General features: G+C 33.1%; 1 protein-coding gene across 1 annotated transcript; it reads left to right on the top strand.

Annotated features, from left to right (window-relative positions):
- Nucleotides 1–5332: 5332 nt before the first annotated feature.
- LOC143621886 (uncharacterized) lies at nucleotides 5333–9030 on the top strand. The gene is made up of 11 exons (XM_077093174.1): nucleotides 5333–5495; nucleotides 6277–6357; nucleotides 6434–6522; nucleotides 6615–6689; nucleotides 7135–7196; nucleotides 7281–7355; nucleotides 7437–7530; nucleotides 7619–7625; nucleotides 7766–7907; nucleotides 8078–8194; nucleotides 8809–9030. Exons 1-11 carry the CDS (start codon nucleotides 5373–5375, stop codon nucleotides 8883–8885), a joined length of 942 nt encoding a protein of 313 aa, XP_076949289.1. The 5' UTR covers nucleotides 5333–5372; the 3' UTR covers nucleotides 8886–9030.
- Nucleotides 9031–22574: the final 13544 nt, after the last annotated feature.

The following is a 22574-nucleotide window of genomic DNA, read 5'->3' on the forward strand; positions in this document are numbered from 1 at the left end:
GTTTAACATGGAATGTGTCAGATTCGGAGAAGGCTAAGTCGTAAAAAGGTTCTTGTCGTTCTTGATGAAGTTGATAATATTAAGCAACTCCAGTTCTTAGCCGGTGCTCGTGACTGGTTTGGGCCTGGTAGTAGAATTGTTATTACAGCTAGAGACGAGCATTTGCTATGTTACGCACAAGAGAAATACGCACCTAAGCATTTATGGAGAACGCTCCTCCAAAAGAGTTTTGAGGAACTATCACGTATTGTAGTAAATCATACAGGTCACCTTCCTTTGGCCCTCAAAGTTTTAGGCTCTCATTTTGTAGTAGAAATTTGGATTTCTGGCAAAGTGCATGTATTGGCCAAAATACCACATAATGAGATCAATGGAGTTCTAAAGCTAAGTTATGATGGATTGAATATCCTTGAAAAGAAAATATTCCTATACATAGCATGTTTCTTCAAAGGTAGAGGAAGACACCATGTCATGAGAATTCATGATTCCTTGGGTTTTGAAGCGTCCAGTGGAATAATTGTGCTGATTGAAAAATCTCTTTTTGAGTATTTCATATGGAGCTCTTCAGATGCATGATCTAATTCAAGAGATGGGTCAGTTTATTGTTCGTGAAAGTTATCCAGACAACATGGTATGGGTTCAAGAGGGAATCAAAGAAGTAATGACAACAATTAATGTAAGCCCCATCTTTAATGCTCAATAGCAACTTAGTTTGCTTTGGGCCTTTCTAATCTTTTGTTTTGGAATTTTTTTTGAAAAGGGAGCCAAATTACAAGAGTTAATCACTTGGGGGTGGAAATTTTATTTTTTTAAAAAGGGGTTACCTCCCTTTGTAATGACAACGAGTTTTGAAAATATAGGGGTGTCAGGCAGTTTTCAAAGATTGTAAGCACTTTTGCAGGTACAAGGTATCTCTCCTCCATTTGTAATGACGGGGACTGCAAAAGGTAACTACTCACCGTTTGTAATGGCGAGGAGTATGAAAAAGTTATCACCGTTTGTAACACGCATTATAAAATCACATTTATTATTTCCTTTTTATCTCATAACCATTTGCAAATTCAAACAAAACAAAAAAAATGTATTATGATCCCAACCGCCATTAACCATAAACATACTTCGGCTATGTCTATAACCGGCCTTTTTGGTGGGTATAACTGCATAGAAACTAGAGTGGTTTAAAAAAAGACTATTATTGAAATCATGATTAGAAGAATTTACTTGATGAACAATTTAACAACATTCAGACTCCCCATCATTATAAATGGAGGGGAGATAACTTTTTCATACTCTCCCCATTACAAATATGGAGGGGTGTTACTTTTTACAGTCCCCACCATTACAAACGGAGGGGAGATACCTCATACCTGCAAAAGTTATTGCAATATCTGAACACTAACTGACACCCCTATAATTTCAAAGCTCCTCGCCATTACAAAGGTAATGGGAGGTAACCCCCATTTTGAAAAATTAAAATTTTCGGCCCCCCAAATGATTAGCTATTGTAACTTGGCCTCCTTTTTAAGATAAAAATTCACCTTAATGCAGCAAACATCATCTATTCATCTATATTTGTCTGCCAGGTCATCATCCCCAACCTCAAGTTCATTAATCTGTATCGCTCAGAGTTGATAAGAGTGTTTCCCAGTGTCTCATGGTTACCAAACCTTGAGTGGCTAAACTTGTCATTTTGCAATAGCTAGTTTGGTGGAGGTTCACGAGTCTATTTTTCTTCATGAAAAGATTATTTACTTGAATTTAAGTCATTGTTACAGTCTTGAGATTCTCTCATCCCGTATCAAGATGAAATCTCTACAGAGATTGCTCCTTAATGGCTGCCATCATCTCAAAAGTTTCCCAGAAATCTCCATGAATATGGAGAGGCTGTCAATTTTACATATTCATTGTTGTTACAGCATTATGGAAGTACCATCATCAATCAGACTTTTAACCAGCCTTACCACTTTGACCATGGGAAGATCTTTTGGCATCGTCGCATTTGAGCAGATTGAACGGGTTTATCGGAAAAGTATATTATTGAAACTACTTATTCAGGGTTCCTTGCATTTAAGTTCTTTAAGAGTACTGGATCTTGGAGAGAACCTTTTAGTTGACAGCTTCGATCCCCAATAATCTACATAGTGCATGGCCTTCCTTAGAAGAGTTTATTCTATATCAGAACATGTTCACCCGGTTACTTGCAACCATCTCTCAACTCTCTCATCTAAAATACCTCGACTTGAGGAACTGTGACCGACTCAAAGAATTGCCTGAGCTTCATCACTTAAAGGCAGGTGGTTGCACTTCTTTGGAAAAGATTGGAGATATATCAAATACATATAAGTGGTTGTTTAAGATCTCATTTAGTGGCTGCCACAAACTCCTAAACGATGAAGAGAGTCAAAGCCACATTGCTAATATGTTGATGAAATCTTTGGTCCAGGTATCTTCTTCATCTTAATTAATAGTCACTCCCGATAAATACAAAAGAACACTAGTTGTTTAGACTTTTTGTTATGCATGGCAACTCACACTCACTCTAATTCTACTCCTAAAATTACACATGTATGTTCATCACGTGACTTGAACCCTCACTACTTGGAAAGAAAAGGCCTTATCCAACTCCTTGGTAGAAGTAGTTTAGTACAGTTAAAAGTGAATGATTATGTTTGCGGATACAGAAATGTGCTGTTGTTAATCATCGATTAAGTATCCTGGTTCCTGGAAGCAAAATTCCCAACTGGTTCAGCAACCAACGGTTAGGTAACAAGATCGAACTTCATTTGCCTCACAATCAGGTCTCCAAAATGATAGGGTTGGCCATATGTTGTCGTCTACCATCAAAGAGAATGTCAAGTACTCTTGGAATCAGGTTCGAACCGTCATTTGAGAGGAATTTGATCGCTAATCCAACACATCTTGGCATAGGAGTAGACTCTATGTGGGTTGGATACATGCTGATTGAAATCCTTGGAAATCTTTGTCATGGTTTTGAATATGAAAATCTTATCATAAGGTTTGAAGAGTTTAATGTTGTGGAATGCGGGGTGTGTGTTGTATACAAAGATGATATTAAACCAATGAAAGGAATTGAATCGTTGGTCGCGGATTACGATGAATTGGGTAGGATTGACCATTATGATGCAACTAGTGAGGAATTGCAACATGGAAGATGGTCATTCCCTACTTTTTCCTTAAATTATTGGAAAACCAATGATAATAACTTAGTTATAGTTGGTATATAATTTAATTTTATTAGGTAGTCAATTGTCTCAGTCTTGAACCAACATAATAATGTGATAGCTTTTGAGATACCGTTGCAATTGTCTCTGTTTTATTATGTATAATTACATGGGTAATAGTGTTCTTTGTGTCTAAAGTTCGAGCTTGTCTATGATTTATTAAATAGTTAGGCTTGAGCTTATTAAACGGGCTCCAATTTAAGATTAAGCTCGAGTGCGCTTAAACTTGTGTCAATTCGAGCTTGTATCACGGTGTTGGTTTTCTTAGTTGCAAACAGAAAGAAATTTGAAATTTGGATTTATTAAATATTCAGCCTTAAGCTTGTACAGTATAAATTAAGTGCTGAAAAAGTTGTGAGCACCTTGTAACCATTATCGAACTAAATAGCAATCGGGAAAATTAATAACTCCATAATGCTTAATAAATTTTGGCTTGTGACACATACGTGATTTAAGTTCAGTACCCTCAAAAAAGGGGTCTAATTTTAAGTTTTTAACTACGATTTAAGGCTAAAGTTTCGACTATCTTTATAAAGTGCAAGTCGAATTAGAAAATATTTGTAACTGTGACGGTTTGTGCACCCCACAACATTTTTCTTTTAAACTTGCTTCATCCTCTTCACAATATTTTCGCATGTAAGTGAAACCTCTATTATCTTCTTAAAATTTCAAGACACTGTTAAATCTAAAACATGTATACATCGTATACAAAGTTTTCATTAGCTTAATTCAACTCAATTTAGTCCAACAAACGTTTTATTGTAATTCAGATTGACCCACAAGTTTACAATTCAGTCAGTCAGCACGTTCAAACAACGCCCAATCAATAAAAGTCAAAAGGCGGAAACAAACATCAATAGTTTTCCTATTTAGTTTTAGTTTTCACGTTCACTCAAAACCGGCCTAGAGGTGCATCAAAACCCCAGTTTCGTACCCGAACTAGAACCGACCCTACTCGAATCGCCGACACAGACTTTTGTAGTTCCTTAGAGAAAATGGAACCGAACGGGAACCATCAGAACCAGTTCCACCTCTACCCGGTAAAAAAAATCTGAACCTAGTCAATTCTTGACTTTGTTGACCAAAATCGGAATAATCTCCTAACCAAATACCTCAATTCCCAAATCCCAAATAACCAATCAATCCGGGCCTATACATTCATCAGTTAAGTAGCCCGTTATCGCAAAAGCCCGGCCCATAATCACAAAAGCAATCAACCAACTAACTGGTGCAACCACGTAACTGTTTAGGGCAAACAATCTATAAATACTCCCAACAATATCGCCTGACGGTTTAGGGCTTAAACCAACGAAACTTGTATCCAATTCAATCAAATTATAAAGGTATATATCATATGTATAGCCTCTGTATTGATCTCGTATTCTTGTTTCTATAAGTTATTAATTACACTCCAATTCATATAATTTGAGGCGTTTTGCATTTGATTTTGTTGTATTAGTGCTGTAATTTTGAATAATTAAGTTTATTTATACATTATTTTATAGACGATTCTGTGTAATCCTACGTGGATATTAATTTTCAAAGCATACTAATTATTATCTGTGGAGTATGGTGAATCATGCTATTGTTTCTGTGCTATGAATTTGTTTGTTTTTTTTCTCATTATTTTACGGTTTTATTATAATCTTCTATAATATTATTTGATTCAGATTGATGCTAAGTGAGTTATTAGACTGCAATTTTAATGTACTTTTGAGTTGTTTTTTTTGGTCATTTTCCTACGATTTTGTTGTTTATTAATTGGAGTGCATGAGTTATAATGAAATTTCTACTATCTTATGATTTTTGAAGACGAATCGTGTAATCTTATTTGCAATCAATTATAAGAAATAATTTGCCAATTTTTTAATGTTTTTTAGTTCAGTTGTTTGTCTACCTTTTCTGTGACATTTTCACAACAATTGAATAAAATTTATGTGCTTTTTTTATATTACTTTTTTATTATTAAGTTGTTCTGTTTGTGCAAATTCGGTATTTAGAATGTTGTGTAGCTTTTTATTATTCTTTGAAAATTACTGTCAAGTTGCATGCTTTCATCATACAGTTATGGAAATATAAAATTTTAGTGATTTCAATAAAGGTTTTGATTTGTGTGTTTGATGTCTGAAGATGGATCGGTACCAGAAGGTGGAAAAGCCAAGAGCAGAGCAACCAATTAATGAGAATGAGATTCGAATTACCAGCCAGGGAAGGATGCGGAACTATATCACCTATGCCATGACTTTGCTTCAGGTAATTTCTTGCAAAACTGAACGAACAGTTTGTGTTTGTTCATTAAAATTTAATCAATCAAACGGCGAACACGGACGCTTAAACGGGCGTGGTTCATGTTTGTGTTTGTTTATGTTCGTTCATTAGCAGTACAAATGACCTGTTCACAAACGAACATAACTGAAGTACTGAACATAGATGAGCGAGCACAACTGAGCTAAACCAGTTAAAACTAATGTGTAGAATAATGTGTTGGCCTACAAAGTTATTAAAACAATACTAAGTTGAAATGGGCTAAGAAATTTTAAATGAGTATGTAAACAGAGGTAAAAGAATGAGCTTAAACTAACAAACATAAATGAACATGAAAGAATTTAAGTGAACAAACACAAACAAACGTTCATGAACATAAATGAACGAAATTTTAAATGATTATATAAGCGGAGGCAAAAAGAATGAGCTTAAACCAACAAACATAATTGAACATGAAAGAATTTAAGCGAACAAACACAAACGAACGTTCATGAACACAATTTTTTATTTTCATGTTCGTTTATTTACTAAATAGATGATCATAACGAACTCAAGTCGAATGGTTCACAGCATTCTTTGAACGTTTGGTTTCTTTACATGCCTAGTTACATAATTTTACCAAATCGATATGAATCTTAAATATATATGGATCAACATGTTAAGCTGGTAAGAATTGGCACTCTCTGTTTTGTAATTTTTCTTCTATACATAAGCCTTTTAAGTTATATACCTATTTTATTACTCTTCACTTTATTCTACTATTTAATAGGAAAAAGGCTCTTCAGAAGTTGTGTTTAAAGCAATGGGCAGAGCAATCAACAAGACCGTAACAATTGTGGAGCTGATAAAGGTATGTAATGCTTCACATTTTAAATCTTTCACCATATACTGGTATATCCATTTATGAAGTCTTGAGATTTTATCAGAGGAGAATTGTTGGTCTTCACCAAATTACATCCATTGGATCCACAGACATAACTGATACATGGGAACCACTTGAAGAAGGCTTACTTCCGTAAGTTTATCTTTTGTGGTCCTATCTAAAAAAACAATTGATTTTTGATGCTCTTTTATTTTTAATTTTCTTTCTGTTTTGTGCTTCTGCAGTCTAGAAACCACAAGGCATGTTTCAATGATCACTGTAACTCTGTCCAAAAAGGAGTTGGATACATCATCCATTGGGTGAGTTGGTCTTTTATGTTTTCTATGCTTTCTTTTTTCCATAGTTAATGGTAATCGTGGTGTCGTTATTTCATGTAAGAATGCATGGTCGTTTATGTTTTCAATACTTCCATAGTTAATGGTAATCATGTCGTTATTTCATATAAGAATGCATGGTTTTGGATAGCATTGAGTGCAATATGTATATTTTTCAAGGCATCTTAGTTATATGTTTCATACATGTATCCCTGAACTATTAACCATAGGTTCTCTCTGAAGGTATTGCGGCTCACTTCAGAACTGATTGTATCGGGGTTGTGTTCGACCCATTTTGCTTCTTTTAATTTATTTCATTGAAAATGCGACTGTTCCTTAAATTAACGGAGAATTATGAACATGTTTTTGCACATGAAAGCATTTTTTGTTCTACTTTATGTGCATCATATGTGTGATGAATTGATTGCAGTTATCAGCCCCCACTGCCAGCTGACCAAGTGAAGGCTGCAACTGAATTTGAGTATGAAGGAGGTATGCTTTTTTAGTAACACTATATTAGTATATTTGTAGATCTTTGTAGGATATTTGAGTAGTTTGGCATTCTTTCTTATGCAGAGGGTTCACCAACTGCAAGGGGCCGAGGACGTGGTAGAAGAGGAAGAGGAAGAGGACGGTCCAGACCCGTTCCTGGTATAATCTAATTTTACAAAAAAAGGACAAGACAAAATCAATTCTGAATTTACTTAGTGTGATTGCTCGATGATTATGCAGCAGGGGAGTCTGAGGATATAGAGTGGGATGCACCTCGTGACTTTACAAGGGGTAGGGGCCGAGGGCGAGGTCGTAATTTCAGAGGTCGTGGAAGGTGAAGTTACAATAATAATAATAATGATGATGGTTATGTGGATGATCGATATGATGAAGGAAATTATCAAGAAGCACCCTTGCAGCAGGGGAGAGGTACTATTGCTTTCTCATCTTGTTGTAACATGTTCCCAACCTTCAGTATAATAATATTATTTCATATTGAATCTGTTTGGCTTATGCTTATCTATAATCAATCAAATATATGAAATCCTCATGAAATGATTGTGCAACAGGAGACTATGAGGATGCCGGGTGGGATGCACCGCGTGACTTCCCAAGGGGTAGGGGCCGAGGGTGAGGTCGCAATTTCAGAGGTCGTGGTAGGGGCGATTACGGTAATAATGGTGGTTATGTGGATGATCAATATGATGGAGGGTATAATCAAGAATCACCCATGCAACAGGGTAGAGGTAGTGTGTTTTGATGTTCAGTTTGTGCTTTCTTGATTATTATGAGTATATTCACATGAAATGATTATGCAACAGGAGAATATGAGGATGTGGAGTGGGACGCTCCTCGTGAATACACAAGGGGTAGGGGTTGAGGGCGAGGTCGTAATTCCAGGGGTCGTGGTAGGGGCGGTTATGATAATAATGGTGGTTATGTGGATGATCAGTATGATGGAGGATATAATCAAGAGGCACCTGCGCAGCAGGGGAGAGGTACTACTACTTTCACAGTTTGTAATATTATGAAAACTACCAATGTAACATTTCATATTAATACATAAAGTTACACAACATTATGAAAACTGCTAGTTGGTCAAATATATAAAGTTTAAAATCGGTATGAATGAGACGGGTCAATAGAATTAAACATGTCAGGTGCTTTTCTGGCGAGATAAAGAGTTTAATTTAGTATTTCGGTATGTCCCAAGGCCCAACTGTTCAAAACCTTTTACTTTAAAGGAACCAACAGGGGATTTTGATAAAGTTTCAATTTTGAGTCACTTCGGCTCTAATGGGCCAACATTTTGGCTCTAACGGGTCAAATTGATATATAATTAAAATATTAAACTATGAAGGAACCAGGTCAAGTAGCTTAAACCATATCTTTAATTCAAACAGCCAAGTATTTTTGTAATTATGTATTAACATTATTTAACAGATTGTTTGCATATTTTGAAGTTTTATGTTTGTGTTTCTTGTGGAAGTTTATTTAGGTTGTGTGTGTAAATGTTCAAGCATGGGTTAAATAGTCATTTCCAAAGATTTAACATTCTCTAAACCGGGACTTAAAACACACATAGTTTTAAAAGGGATTTTTTTTTTGGCAGGGCGTGGACGTGGAAGGGGAGGCCGTGGCAGGGGTCGTGGATTCAGATCAAACGGGCCGATTCAGGCAGCAGCTTGATGTGGTATTTAAGGAAAGGCTTGTTTCACCATGGTGCATGTGGTCTATGTTTTTGTGTATTTAGGACATGTGTTTGTAAGAGTTTTACACTCATTTTTAATAGCTTTTATTGCCATATGTTATGCCAACCATTTTATAGTGAGCTTGAGCCTCTTTCTTTATTTTATATATTTTTTATTGAGTTTTAACACCTTTTGATTGTTTTGAGTTTTTGGAATTCTTATTTGTTAGGTTTATAAGAACTTGTTCAATAAAACTCATCTCTTAAGCAAGTTGTATCTTTTTCTTCTTTATAGTTATGATTTAATTTAGCGTCTTATTAGTTAATATAGCTCGTCAAAACGCCATTCAAGGGCTGCTCAAACCTAAATTTAATGGTTTTTTTTATCAAACAGCAAAAGATAGGATAAAATGTTTTATACGTGTATTTATCTAGGCTTGAACGGTTTAATGGTTTATACGTGTATTTATCTAGGTTTGAACGGTTTAAACGGTTTTTGAACAACCATAGCTTACTAGCTGCAAATGCATTTAAAAATAAATATCTAAACTTTTGTATGCGTAATCTGGTTTTTGTATAAAATTTAAAGAAAAAATAAACAAGTTTAGTATACATAGTCAACTTAGTCAAACTAACAAGTTCATTAGCTTTGCTAGTTTAGTTTGTAAAATAAACTCCTCGACACTTTACACACCAACCTTAAAATATTATGTATATTGTTTCAGCACATTTTTACCCTTTTCAATAATTCAAAAAATTACCTAAAAATGCAACATCTAGTAATCCTTGCCAAATAATCTTCCCATAAGTAACACAACCTCTAATAAACAGAATCCCCTTTTTAGAAGATTTTTTAAACATCACAACAGTATTAAAGTGCAATACATAATTCAAAGCAGAACATTCTTTTAAGACTAAAATAACAACCCCCAAATTAGAATCAATTGTGTCTACTCCTAAAAATATTTGAACTTTTCAATATCTGTTTTAAAACTTTTACTAACGATATCATTAAGATGCCAAAGTAAAGCAAACATAAACATCCTTATTACTGAACAAATAATGGATAATCATTTATAATTATATCTTGTTCAAATCCATTTTCAAGCAAGGTGGGTGTCAGTTTTTTATTTGTAGGTGTTTGTTTTAACTCGGACAAAAGTTTAATAAATTTACTAACTTTTCCAGTAGACTTGTCTAAACTTTTTCATACAGGTATTCAGGAGTACAATGTGACATGAATATGCATTATTAACATCTAACGTAACATCCATCTTGGTCATCACCGAAGAGAATACGTTGGGTGTCTGCGATGCTGTGTCTATATTGATCGTGGGTGAAACTTTTTCATATGAGCACCCTAATTAGTTTGAAAAAAATAAACTTCTTAACTTTCTGTAATAAAAATACAATAAATCTTAAAAATAATTTTCTGTGATAAAAAAATTCTGCAACAAAAAACAAACAAATCTGCAAATTACATTTGTTTCCTCGTATACATATCAATCAATCAATCAATCATACACAGTATTTCCCACAAATAACCTAAGCTATCATAAGTAGGGTATGGGGAGGGTGGGATGTAGGCAAACGTTACCTTTATCCCTAAGGATAGAAATGCTGCTTCCGACGAGACCCCCAACTTGAAAGTAAATAGATATACAGATAAAAATGTATATAAATAATAAACTACAACACTATGATAATCAGTTTTATTCAACATTTCATTATAAATAAACTAAAAACAAAGCTCGGGTAAAATTTAGCAAATAATAGTTAATATAAAATAATAATTCTAATAGTAATAGTAATAAAGATAATAATACTAACAACAACAACAGCAATAATAATAATAATAATAATAATAATAATATAAGGTTATACAAGAAATAACCCTACTTCTAAAGGTCTTGAACCTTAATTCCACATCTTCGGGAACTCCTACCATCAACCATGTCCTTAGAAAGGTGCAAGCCTAGCAAATCACGCCTAATCCTCTTATCCCAAGTCAATTTGGGTCTACCTCTACCCCTCCTTCCCTCTATAATAAGACTTTCCACCAATCTAACGAGAGTCGTTGTCTATCTCCTTTTATATGTCCAAATCATCTTAATCTGCCTTCCCTTATCTTATCTGATACACTAGTCACCCCTAGTCTTTCCCGAAAAACCTCATTTCTTATTCGGTCTAACCTTCTGTGCCCACACATCCACCTTAGCATCCTCATCTCTGCTACCTCGTGTATGATTACAAATTATGAATATGAATACAAAATCTGAAATTTTAATATAGACTGAAAACTAATAAAAATGTTGAATTTAAATTAAACTATGAAATGAAATTACTTACTCTAGTGGAGGAGTTGTATTGAGCTTAAGTTTTAGAACATCTCTAGTGATGAAGTTGTACTAGGCTTGGTTTTAGCGCACCTCTAGTGATGATAGAATCTCGAGAATGATATCTTCAGGAATTCTAGTGTTTTTCATAGCATCGTATTTAGAGGCTCCGCCTATAAAGGAAGCTCAATATTGAGGACCTTGGGTTTTGGTCTCTAGTCTTTTTATACCCGTCATGGTGATTCCTCACAGTTAATGCAATAGATGTCAAGTCTTTGTTATAACAAAGATTATAACTTAATTAAGTAGCAATCTTACCATGCATAAGCATTTTTAATGGTTGTTTTATTAACCGGCCAAATTTTTTTTTTATTTCTTTACAATAGTTCATTCTATTTTGTTTTTCACTACTATGTTACGTGACTTTTAATGTAAAACATTACACATCATGTACCTTTTTTTGTTTACATATATAGTCATATAGTCATGTGTATGCTAATTATCACATTGTGTGTTTATCTGAACTATGTGTTGAATTTGTTATTTGATGTTTGGGGCATTTAACATTCAATGTATAATTACCATTTTCTTTAATTGTGTATGATGTATGATTCCACGTACAAACCCGAACATTATCTATGGTTAGACTTAAGAGGCATGAGGAATAGAATATCATGTCATTGGTGGTTATGCTTCTTGTATGATACCTAGAAAAAGTAATAACCTCTTTTGATGTTTTGATATATGTAATAATAAATATTATATTTCCTAAAACAAAAATATATATTCTTTTTTGCAAATGGGCCTTAAACATAACATTATTATATAGTAAATGCAATTAACAAGTATTTAACACATAACTTACCCTCACTATAATAATAGATTATCCAAGTGAAACATGATCTCCCCCACCACACCACACCACACCACACCACACCACACCACACCACCCTCATATTCACTGCATCTTCACAAACACATATCAAATTTTCTAAGCAATGAAACCTATGGATGATGTATGGGAAGACATAAGCAGCCTCCCATCACTTCACCACCCTACAACCACTCATCACTTCCAAGATTTCTTTGCTCCGGTTCCCCGGCCCACCATCCACCACCCTTCTCCACCACCACCGCCACCGTCACTACCACCACTCTCCACCATGTTAAGCCTGAGTAGTACTAGTGGCAACTCTGGGCATGATCAAGAACCACCACATACCAATTCAACAGTAGTCACTCCACCTAATGTCATAATAGTGAAACAAACATCCCCACCTGAATACACTGAAAAGTTTAAGCGTTTGATGAAGAATCGTGAGTCGGCTGCTCGATCCAGAGCAAGCACAGGTATCTCTCTCTCTCTCTCTCTCTATATATATATATATATATATATATATATATATATATATATATATTGTGCAGGCAATGCATGGAATGAAAACTCATTTGAGTCGAGAAAACCCTATATAACATTGTTTTTTTACATCTGTAATATGTGTTTGTTGCATTTAATACAAAAAACATTAAAAAAAATGTTTTGCTAGTTTTTTACTAACTTTTACATATATTTTCAGAAGAGAGGAAAAGTTAGTTTTACCTTTATATTTTTTATTAACTTTAATTGTGGATCATAAGATTTAAAATTTAATTAAAAAATGAGATCCGAGAGTTTTCTCAACTCAAAAGAGTTTTTATTTTACCTTCTGTTTGTGTATATCTAGTGATCTATATATATAAATAATTTATATTTATATTATATATGTATAATATCTAAGCTAACTGTAATGCTTAAAATTATTATGCTCACGTTAACTTGAATGAGATCATTTGGACTTAATTATGCATGGTTACTTTGAGTACTTTACAACCAAGAAACCAAATAAATGTTGAAATAATTGGATACGAAGAAGACCAAACAAATGTAAATTAATAGAAAAGGTTTTAACTTTTTTTTTATGAACTGATGTTTTCAAACAACAAAGCAATGAGCTAGAGCAAAAGAAACAAATACACAAAGATTTCAAACAATAATATTACAAAGGAAAATTATCAAAGTTGAAACAAATAATATTGTAAGTATGTGCTCGCCTTTATATATGTCACTCATTAATTTTTCGTTGGTGGTTGGCTTATCATTGAAGATCTTTTCATTCTTCATCGGTCACCAAATAAGCTAACACATAAATGTGATTGTTATTGCTTGAATTGCTTGACACCGGCCTTTCTTAAATTAACTTTCAGTCGTCAGCGTCTCAATCCATGGCTAATTTTGGTCGGATTTAGTTTTTAGCCAAAAATATGCTAATGGTCAAAGATTGTTTTGAATAAAAGGCAACTTAAATAAAGTGGTTTAGATAAATAAATTTGACATTAAAATTAATATAGTTAAAGTGTGCCCAAAACTATGATGAGAATACTAAAGAAGATGCCTTTTCCATCTTAAGTTGAACAATTATCGTCACCCACTTATCAAGAGGAAAAAAAAATGTTCTTTCCATAAAAATACAATACTTTCAATTATAACCTAATTAAGGGTTAATAAACATTTCACAAATCTAAGAACGTATTTTAACATTGTATATAGTTAGATTAGCCCTCGCGACATCAGATTCCCCTGAGAGTTTTTCAAGAGTTTAACCAAGTGTTCCCCTGAGAGTTTTAGTTTTAACTTTCAAGAGTTTAGTCAAGAAAAGACTATCTAATTGTGCATTGTATATATTTCTGAAATTAGAACCAAACATATTTGTTTTGTGCATTTTGTTTATTATATTCAAAATGTTTTTCCCCACTGTTAATCTTTTTTTTTTTCTAATTCTCTTGACAGAAACTAACATTCTGTATAGGATAATCACATATGGTCTAGTGGTAGGAGGCTTGGGGTCTTCAGTGGAGACTCAAGTTTGAATCCCACTTGTGTCACTTTTAGGTAGATATTGGCTGTGAATGATTTGAGCTCGGCCTTATGCAAAGGTTGTCAGCTCGAACCCTGAGCCCATCCGGGTTTTCGTCCCACCGTGTGTTACACCAGAGAGTTCTGCTATTGCGCTGGCACAACAACTGTCAAGTGGCAGTCGATGGTATGGTTTCCCAGGGACGCCCAAGCCAAACTCTGAAGCCAGCGTGGGCCCCGTTAAGATAACAAAGTCTGGCCAAAGTGAGGCATCGAGGCTCTCTAAATTTAAAAAGTGCGGTAGCCTAATTAAATACAAGAAAACCACCGTTTAAAAAAAATAAACTTCGTTGGATCAACTTCACAACTTGTCCAATTGTATACTAATGGAAAAGATAAAAGTATTTAACTAATTTGTTTTTATTATCTTCAAGTGGACGAATGGATGGATGATTTGGATTTATGCTATAACTAAGATGGGGTGTTAATATTTAATCATATCTTCTAATTTCAATCTATTTAAGCATGGTACACACGAAATAATATATCAATTACAATTTATTATAAATCAGTTCTTATAATATATATTTTCATGTTTATATAACAAATAAACTAAGACCACTATGTATAAACAATGATTATGCATGGTTGTCTCTCACCCACATCACCTAATCAACTTTATTTCATCTTTAGCTTTAGGCCTTGGTTGTCGATCAACTGTTACGATTTTCCTTTTACATTTTAGCAAATTCAGTTTTAATAGAATGAATATAATCCATTGACCGGTAATATTAATCTATACAAAGAATATTATGCATTCCTTTTACTTTTTAGCAAATTCAATTTTAATAGAATAGTATAATTCATTGACCGGTAATATTAATCTGTACAAAGAATATGTTACAATTACACCGTTAACTCATCGTTACGAGCACTACACTCAGTGATAGATATGTAGGGTATGTTTGACAAAACTAATTGGTAGCTATAGCTTGAAGCTGGTAGCTGTAGCTGTAGCTTTTTAGATATATTTAGATGTTTGGCGGAGTAGTTGAAGCTTTTAATAAAATGTATAAAATGACCAAAATAGGCATAACTAAAAAATATAATAGTAAATTTATCTATTATGGAAGGTTATTTAAGTAATTTAAAATGCTAAATGTTACTAGTAGAAGCTTAAAGCTTTAAGCTTTTTCTCATTACCTAAAAGCTTCAAGCTCCTTCCAACCAAACAAGCCTTTTAATTGAGTAGAAGCTTTTTTTTTAAAAGCTTGAACCTAGAAGCTCCTAAAAACTCCTAGAAGCTCTCTGTCAAACATGCTTGTAAACTTTTTTTTTTTCTAACGAGCTGTTTAATTTTTTCTGATAATTTGGATATCCCTTAATACGACATTCAACTTTTCAAATGCAACGTATGTATGCTCCTTTTCTTTTAAATTTATAAACTCGGGGTGTCTCCAAGTACTCCACATTTGAAAATCTCAACGGGCGGTTGGAAAAACATGATATACGTTATTTAAAAAAATGTGGGGATAGTTAACCCTGCACCCTGGGAGTTGACCCCACATCCTATATAACGGGTTAGCCCATGTTCACACTCTATTAGTAAAGCAACCCTGTTTGCTCCTAACTTTTATTTATGTCGTTTCAAAACAAATTTATAACATATTGATTTCAATAAAATTTAATTGATAGTTCACTTAGGGCGAATGAGTTACTTTTTCTATTGGAATGTGATTATTGTCAACAATGAAATAAAGATTATTTCAATTAGCAACATTGTTAGTATAGATTTTTATTGACCAATAAATCATAGTTAATTTGGATTATTAAAAGTTAACTAATGTTTACTTTTAATGTATAAATTAAGTAAATAATAATAACAATCATGTGCTATTAAATGTGCAATAGTTAATTCAAGTTTGTAAGGGATTTAAGCAAACTATTAAACATAGCGGAACTAAATTTGTCAAATGAGCAAATTAGTAGGGGGGGGGGGGGGGGGGGAGTGAGGGGGGTTCAAACCCAGGTCTCAAGCTTCATACGTTTTAATTACATCACACAACTAATTTGTCGAATTGTTTTCTTTGTTTTCATATGTATATATATGTAAAAAAAATGGTGGTTGTGATGACACAAACTCCATAGTTACAAGATTAATAGGTGATATAATAACTGATTAAATGTTCGAAATATTTGTAGGCTCGTGCAGACGAATTGGAACATGAAGTCTTAAGACTGATGAAAGAAAACGCTAAACTCAAAAGGCTTCATAAAGAGGTATTCAATAATATTTGTGATAGCATTTTAATATTTTTCACATTTCTAATCATCAACATAATTGCCATCAAGCCTCTCGCCTTGGGGTTTTCTCTTGGGGAGCTTTCAAGTTCGATATCTTGGAGCATCAAAAAAAAATTGAGATGGTTAAAATCCTATTATGAGATTCGAACTTGAATAATGGTAATCAATGAGCCAAAGGTTTAGTACGGTACCAAACGTCGTTAAATAAGCATTAACGTAATTAAATAATCTGTTTTAAGATACCATTCTTATACATGAAAGTAGTTTAAGAGCATGTTTGGGATTGAGTTTGAAAAATGCTTATTGGTGTTTTTCAAAAGCCAATAAGTTAAAATGTGTTTGGCAATCACAAAAATCTCTTTTACTTTAGCTTTTTGAAAGGATTAAAAAGCAATTTTTTAAAAGCCTCAAATCCTAACTTTTCAAAATGGATTTTTGAAAAAGCTAATTAGCCAATAAACATTTTTCAAACTTAATCCCAAACATGCTCTAAGTTAACACCATAAAACCATATACTTTTAGTGTAAGTGCTATGCTTTTATTAGAAAATAATTACCAAAAATCTATCAAAATGCATAATCTATACTATATATACCTATATTATTAAAGCAACACAATTTTTCACATGCCATTACAAGTTTCTATTTTTACAATTTCCCCTTCATAAATGAAAAAACAAAAAATATGTTGTTGAAAGGAATTGAACTCACTACCTTAATTTTAAAATATTCATGGCTTGCCAACTCAGCTAAGATGAATTAATAACTTTCCTCTTTTCTTAATAATGGAAACTTGCACACTTAAAGCCTATGTGAAAAGTTTAATTAAATAACATGTGAAAAAATTGTGTTGCTTTAATAATATAGGTAGATTAATCAAGACTTAATAATTACTAGTATAATCAACAGTTAATAATAGTGTATTTTACATACCTAAATTGTTTGAAAGGTAATATCATAATTCCTTTCGGATTAAAATATTGGTTAAAGCTATCACAACTTGGTTTTGAGGTTTTTCCATTAATTTGATTTATTATTTATTGATTAATGCAAGGTGTGTTGACAGAATTAATTTATGTGTAAATTTGTTGTTTTAATATATATTTTAAATTAGTTAAAATAATATATATATATATATATATATAGAAAATAATTTTTTTGACGGCAAATTTTATTAAAAAAAGCTGTCGGAAAACTAACAAAAACTCCAAGATAAACAACCAACGAAACAAAAACAAGACAGGCTAAACACCAAAATAAACCCCTAAGAAACTAAAAAGGGAATACCCGAAAAACCATCAAAGCGGAGTGACCTTAACCAAACCTCAACCTAGAGATTAAACCCTTCTAGTTCTATTTACGACAAGATCTTCCATGCCTTCGAAATTTATTCCCAATTCACGAGCCAACCTAATCGTAGTCTCAACCTTCTTTATGTCACTTGCTATACGACAACAAATAGAAAATAGTTATTGCAAATATATTTTGAAAGCATATTTTAATAATACTTTACTATAAAAGTTTAATACTGTTTTAAGGGTCTACCAGGGTGTTTGTAACCTTCTAAAAAGGAAGAATTGGCCTCTTTATAGCCCTATCAAATGTTACTTTTAATGTACACCGTCTTTTATATATTTAACATTTTGTGAACTAACAAATTTTATTTTATTTTTTTCTAGCGACGATTTTCTTTTTAATCTTTGTCGTCACCCAAAGCTTCTCTCTTTCAAATCCAGATATCTTGAAGTTGCAAGAACAAAACCCACCACCATATTTATAAATAGGCAAACACCATATCAATAGATTATTAGTTTAATCAGTTTTAGTGCTAATAAAATTATTATTATATTTTGTGTTTTGCAGTTATGTTCAGCCTCTACTGCTCAGGTTCCCAAAAAGCCGAGGCTTCATAGATCCAAAAGTGCCCCTCTTTAAGGGCACCAATGTCTATATTAACCTTCATTGTTTCCTTAACACCATTTCTTCTATTATTATATATATTTTTTAAAATGGTAATATTGTAACTTGAAGATGGTTGTAAGTGCTATACAAATATATATACACACACATATATATATACAAGTTTTTTTTACCCGGCGCGTTGCGCCGGGACAGCTGGCAAAACCCCAGCGTTTAAACACAGACGGGGGTAAAATTCGAGCGTTACGACGATGAATCAACACGAATTCGGTAAAATTTGAGCGTTCAAACCCAAAATATTATTTCGTCAAATTAACATATAAAAACATTAACATATAAGAAAACTAAATATTTAAGACGATATTTATTTGGTTGGCAAACCCGGGTGGTGGTAAAACCTAATCGTTGTGGTCCCGAGCATTGATGCAGTAACTTGACACGAATTCGGTCGGTTTTAATTACATACGTTACGACACCGGAACTAAAAAGTGAAAAAAATATAAAAATTAAGGTGGACCAATGACCATTTGGGGGGGGGGGGGGGTCGATCGGTAAACCTGCGCATTGGTAAAACCCGAGCGTTGTCGGTCATGGGCTTTAAATAAGGTCGCGAGTCTGCGGGAACTCGGTCGGTTTCTTTCAAGTTTGTTATGGTACTGGAACTAAAACAAAACAAAAAAATAAAGTAAAGTTTGGTCAGCTTCTATTACATTTATTATGATAACTGAACTAAAAAAGCAAAATTAATCGAACAATACGGTGCCGCCAAATAGGCCACTTGCGACCCCAAAATTCTTATTTGTATTATAGTAATAATTATGAAAAAGAAATTAATTAGTAATGCGTCCTTTCACCCGCTAATATGTTACGATTCATAAATTATATACATATATACAAATGTGTATATAAACCGAAATAAAAATGATCTTACAAGAATCATTAGCCTGAAGGTGATCATCGAAGGGTTTTAGCCTTGCATCATCATTATGGAATCGTCAATGATTGATGGGAATTATGTTTGCATGAAGAAATAAGCTCGGAGGATGATTGACACCTTCAAAAATGGCCTTGAAATTAGGGGTGTTAATCGGGTCAACCGATCGGGTTTCGGGTTAATCGGGTCGGGTTAATCGGGTTTTGAAAAAAAATAATCTAACCCGCAACCCAACCCTATTAAGGTTCGGGTTTGTCGGGTTCGGGTTAATCGGGTTTCGGGTTATTCGGGTCGGGTTAGTCGGGTTGCTATATATTTTAAGTTGATTTTTGTGTTGGTAACCAGTGCACTACAATATTTATCTTATTATTGCATATAGGACTGTAGATGAACCAAACGATTAGGGATGTTTATGGTTCGATACTTCGGTTTGAAACCGTTCAAGCCGATCATTTGTTTAGTTTCATAGTCGGACTTTCTTATTAACTTTTGGTCGGTTAGTTTCAAAAATTTCAAACCGCAAAGAACGGTTTGGTTTACGGTTTTAAAATTTTCAAACCGTATAACCAGATCGAATCGTAAGATGAATATACTTTATTTTTTTTAAATATATATATATATATATATATATTATACTACATGTAGTTAATTATTTATATTTTGTGCTAGGCTTAAAAAAAGTAAAACTTGGCTATGACTATTAACTTGCTTAAACTGTACTACTATAATAAGGTGTGTTTATGGTATTAAAATTTCCAATTCTATTTGTTATTTCATTTTAGATTAAGATTGAAGCTGATTTGTTGCATATATATTATCAGTAGATCTAGTCGATTATTGTTAATTTTTAAGAACCTTACACATGTCCACTTTAGACAGCACCTCAAAACTTGAGCAGATCCTTTGTAGCATGATGGTATGCAATACAGGAATTTTTGTAACTAATATAATTTGTTTCGTACTTTTTCTTATATATATACCCAAATCGTGAAACCAAACTGTTAGTAACGGTTCAGTTTGGTTCGGTTTCCTATCTTAACGGTTCAGTTTCTTTTTTATTAACTGTTTGGCTCACGGTTTGTCCTAAAAACCGTTAAAACCGGACCATGAACACCCTTACAAACGATCACGTACAAGACTTGTTTGTCTTCGTTTATTTAACTTTAAACGAACACGAACACTTAATCGAACAAATATTTGTGTTCATGTTCGTTCGTTTAAAAAATGAACATGTTCATATTCGTTTATATTCATTCATTTAAAATATAAATGAACAGTTCACGAACATAAACGAACGTAAATAAACATATATGTACATGAGTAAATGAACACAAACAAACATAAACGAACACAAATGAACATACTTAAATGAACACAAACAAAAACCACTAATCGGGTTATTCGGGTTAACCCGAAACCTGATTTTTTTTCTAAAAACGAACCCGAAACCCGACCCTATTAACAATTCGGGTTATTCGGGTCAACCCGAATAACCCGATTAATACTTTTTGACCATGTTTAACCCGACCCTAAAAAGCTTATTAGGGTTAGGGTCGGGTCGGGTTAATCGGGTTCGGGTATTTTGAACACCCCTACCTAGAATGACCAAAAACGGTTGGAGAAGAAAGAAAATTCATAACCCCCCTTCCCTTTTTCATTCATCCTAACGGCTTAAAAACTCAAAAAAAAAAAAATGTTTTTTGTGAATTTAGGGTCGGTTGCGGACTGCAACCACATCTTCACGTAGTCCGCAACACTTTTTTTTTCTTTGTTTTGGTCACGTTCTTCAAACTTTATTCTTTGTGTTCCTCGACGAAGACTTTTGGCAAAATTAGTTCTTCGTTTCTGGTCTTCCCGCATTCACGAACTCTTCTTTCCAACTCCGCTTTCACATGACATGTTTCTTCACTCATTCCACTTCTCGATTATTGCTTAATTTTCACTATAAGTGCTCTGAGATACTTGTTTAAGCTTTTGTTACTTGCACGTACATAACTAAACATAATAATTGCATTTAACATGATAAATCAATCAAAACAAACAATATCAAACATTACAAGCACACACTTTCACCTGCTCATCGATGGTCAAGTGGATGAAGAGGAGGATTACGTACCACGTTTTGATGATCCCAATATAGATGGTTGTATTATAATAAATATGATCATTCATACGAAGACGATGCAGATTTGGATAAGTCAAATGGCGATTACCATTTAAAGTAATCAACCATTTAGTATCGCTTTTATTTTATATGTTGATTTATGTAACCTTTTACATTTTATTTATGTGATGTTTTGTTTACGTAACATCTTATTTTTATTTATGTAACAATTTTTTTAGTTCAATTTTAAAATTCTTTTAATATATACAAACTATAAAAAAATTAATTATTATAAAAGTAATTTGATTTATATAAATTATTTATGGAAGTAGTTGAAAATATGGTGTCTGAAAAAGTATACAATGCTGTAGGAAAAATGAGTGTTTTGAAGAAAGAATTGAAATCTGACTTTAACAGTTGAGGCAATGACTTGTGAGGATTAGAACTTACATAGAATTGTTGATGCTCTAAATCTATTGCGTATATATTGCATACCATTTAAAAAAAATGAAGAGAGACGATGTGACATAAATATTTGTTAAGTTCGTTGGTCATGTATAAAATTGCTTTTATAAAGCAAACTGCTTTTAGAATCACACGTTATGATAGGATCGTTAAACTAGAAAAAAAATATATACATAAAACGTTCAACCACGCAAGCGCGTTGTGGCGTGTTAACTCGTCAAATCATAGTGAAACATAAAACATTATCGTGAACAATAATAATAGCAGTTATATATACTTTTAAAATATATGGTTTATTAAAATTTATAATACATAAGGGTTATATTGTATTTTTATAAATACTATGAGGCAATAAAGTGAAACTTGATAAGACCTGGAGCTTGGAAGAAAATTAAGAGAGTGTTTTGAGAATTGAGATTGCTTATTTTAGCTCCTTATGACATAGGGGGTTTGGAAAAGTTAAAGATTGTGAGTATATAAGTCATAAGTTCTAACTTTGTAACTTATAACTTATGATTCAAATACGTCATAATGAGGTAAAATAAGGAATCCTAAAGACTCCCTAAAGTTATCAATAGAGGAAAAAAATAAAATGATAAAATGTGGTAAAAGGCTAAAAACAAACAATTCAAATGAAAAAAAAAGAAAAGAAAAAAAAAACAATTCTATTGTAACTTTGTAAGGCCTTTTTTCTAACCACATAGTCTATTTTATTTGTCAATTTCACATTTCA

This window comes from Bidens hawaiensis, unplaced genomic scaffold (genome assembly GCF_021521415.1).
Source record: "Bidens hawaiensis isolate Kalapana, Puna unplaced genomic scaffold, B.hawaiensis_p1.1 tig00002977_1, whole genome shotgun sequence".
In the NCBI taxonomy this organism is placed as follows: Eukaryota; Viridiplantae; Streptophyta; class Magnoliopsida; order Asterales; family Asteraceae; genus Bidens; species Bidens hawaiensis.

Bases quoted from the DNA above. Each gene is read 5' to 3' on its own strand.
- LOC143621886 (XM_077093174.1), top strand. From the start codon at position 5,373: ATGGATCGGTACCAGAAGGTGGAAAAGCCAAGAGCAGAGCAACCAATT. The intron at 7,356-7,436 runs GTATAATCTAAT...ATGATTATGCAG, and splicing joins ACGGTCCAGACCCGTTCCTG to CAGGGGAGTCTGAGGATATA. The intron at 7,908-8,077 runs GTATAATCAAGA...GTAGGGGTTGAG, and splicing joins GATGATCAATATGATGGAGG to GGCGAGGTCGTAATTCCAGG.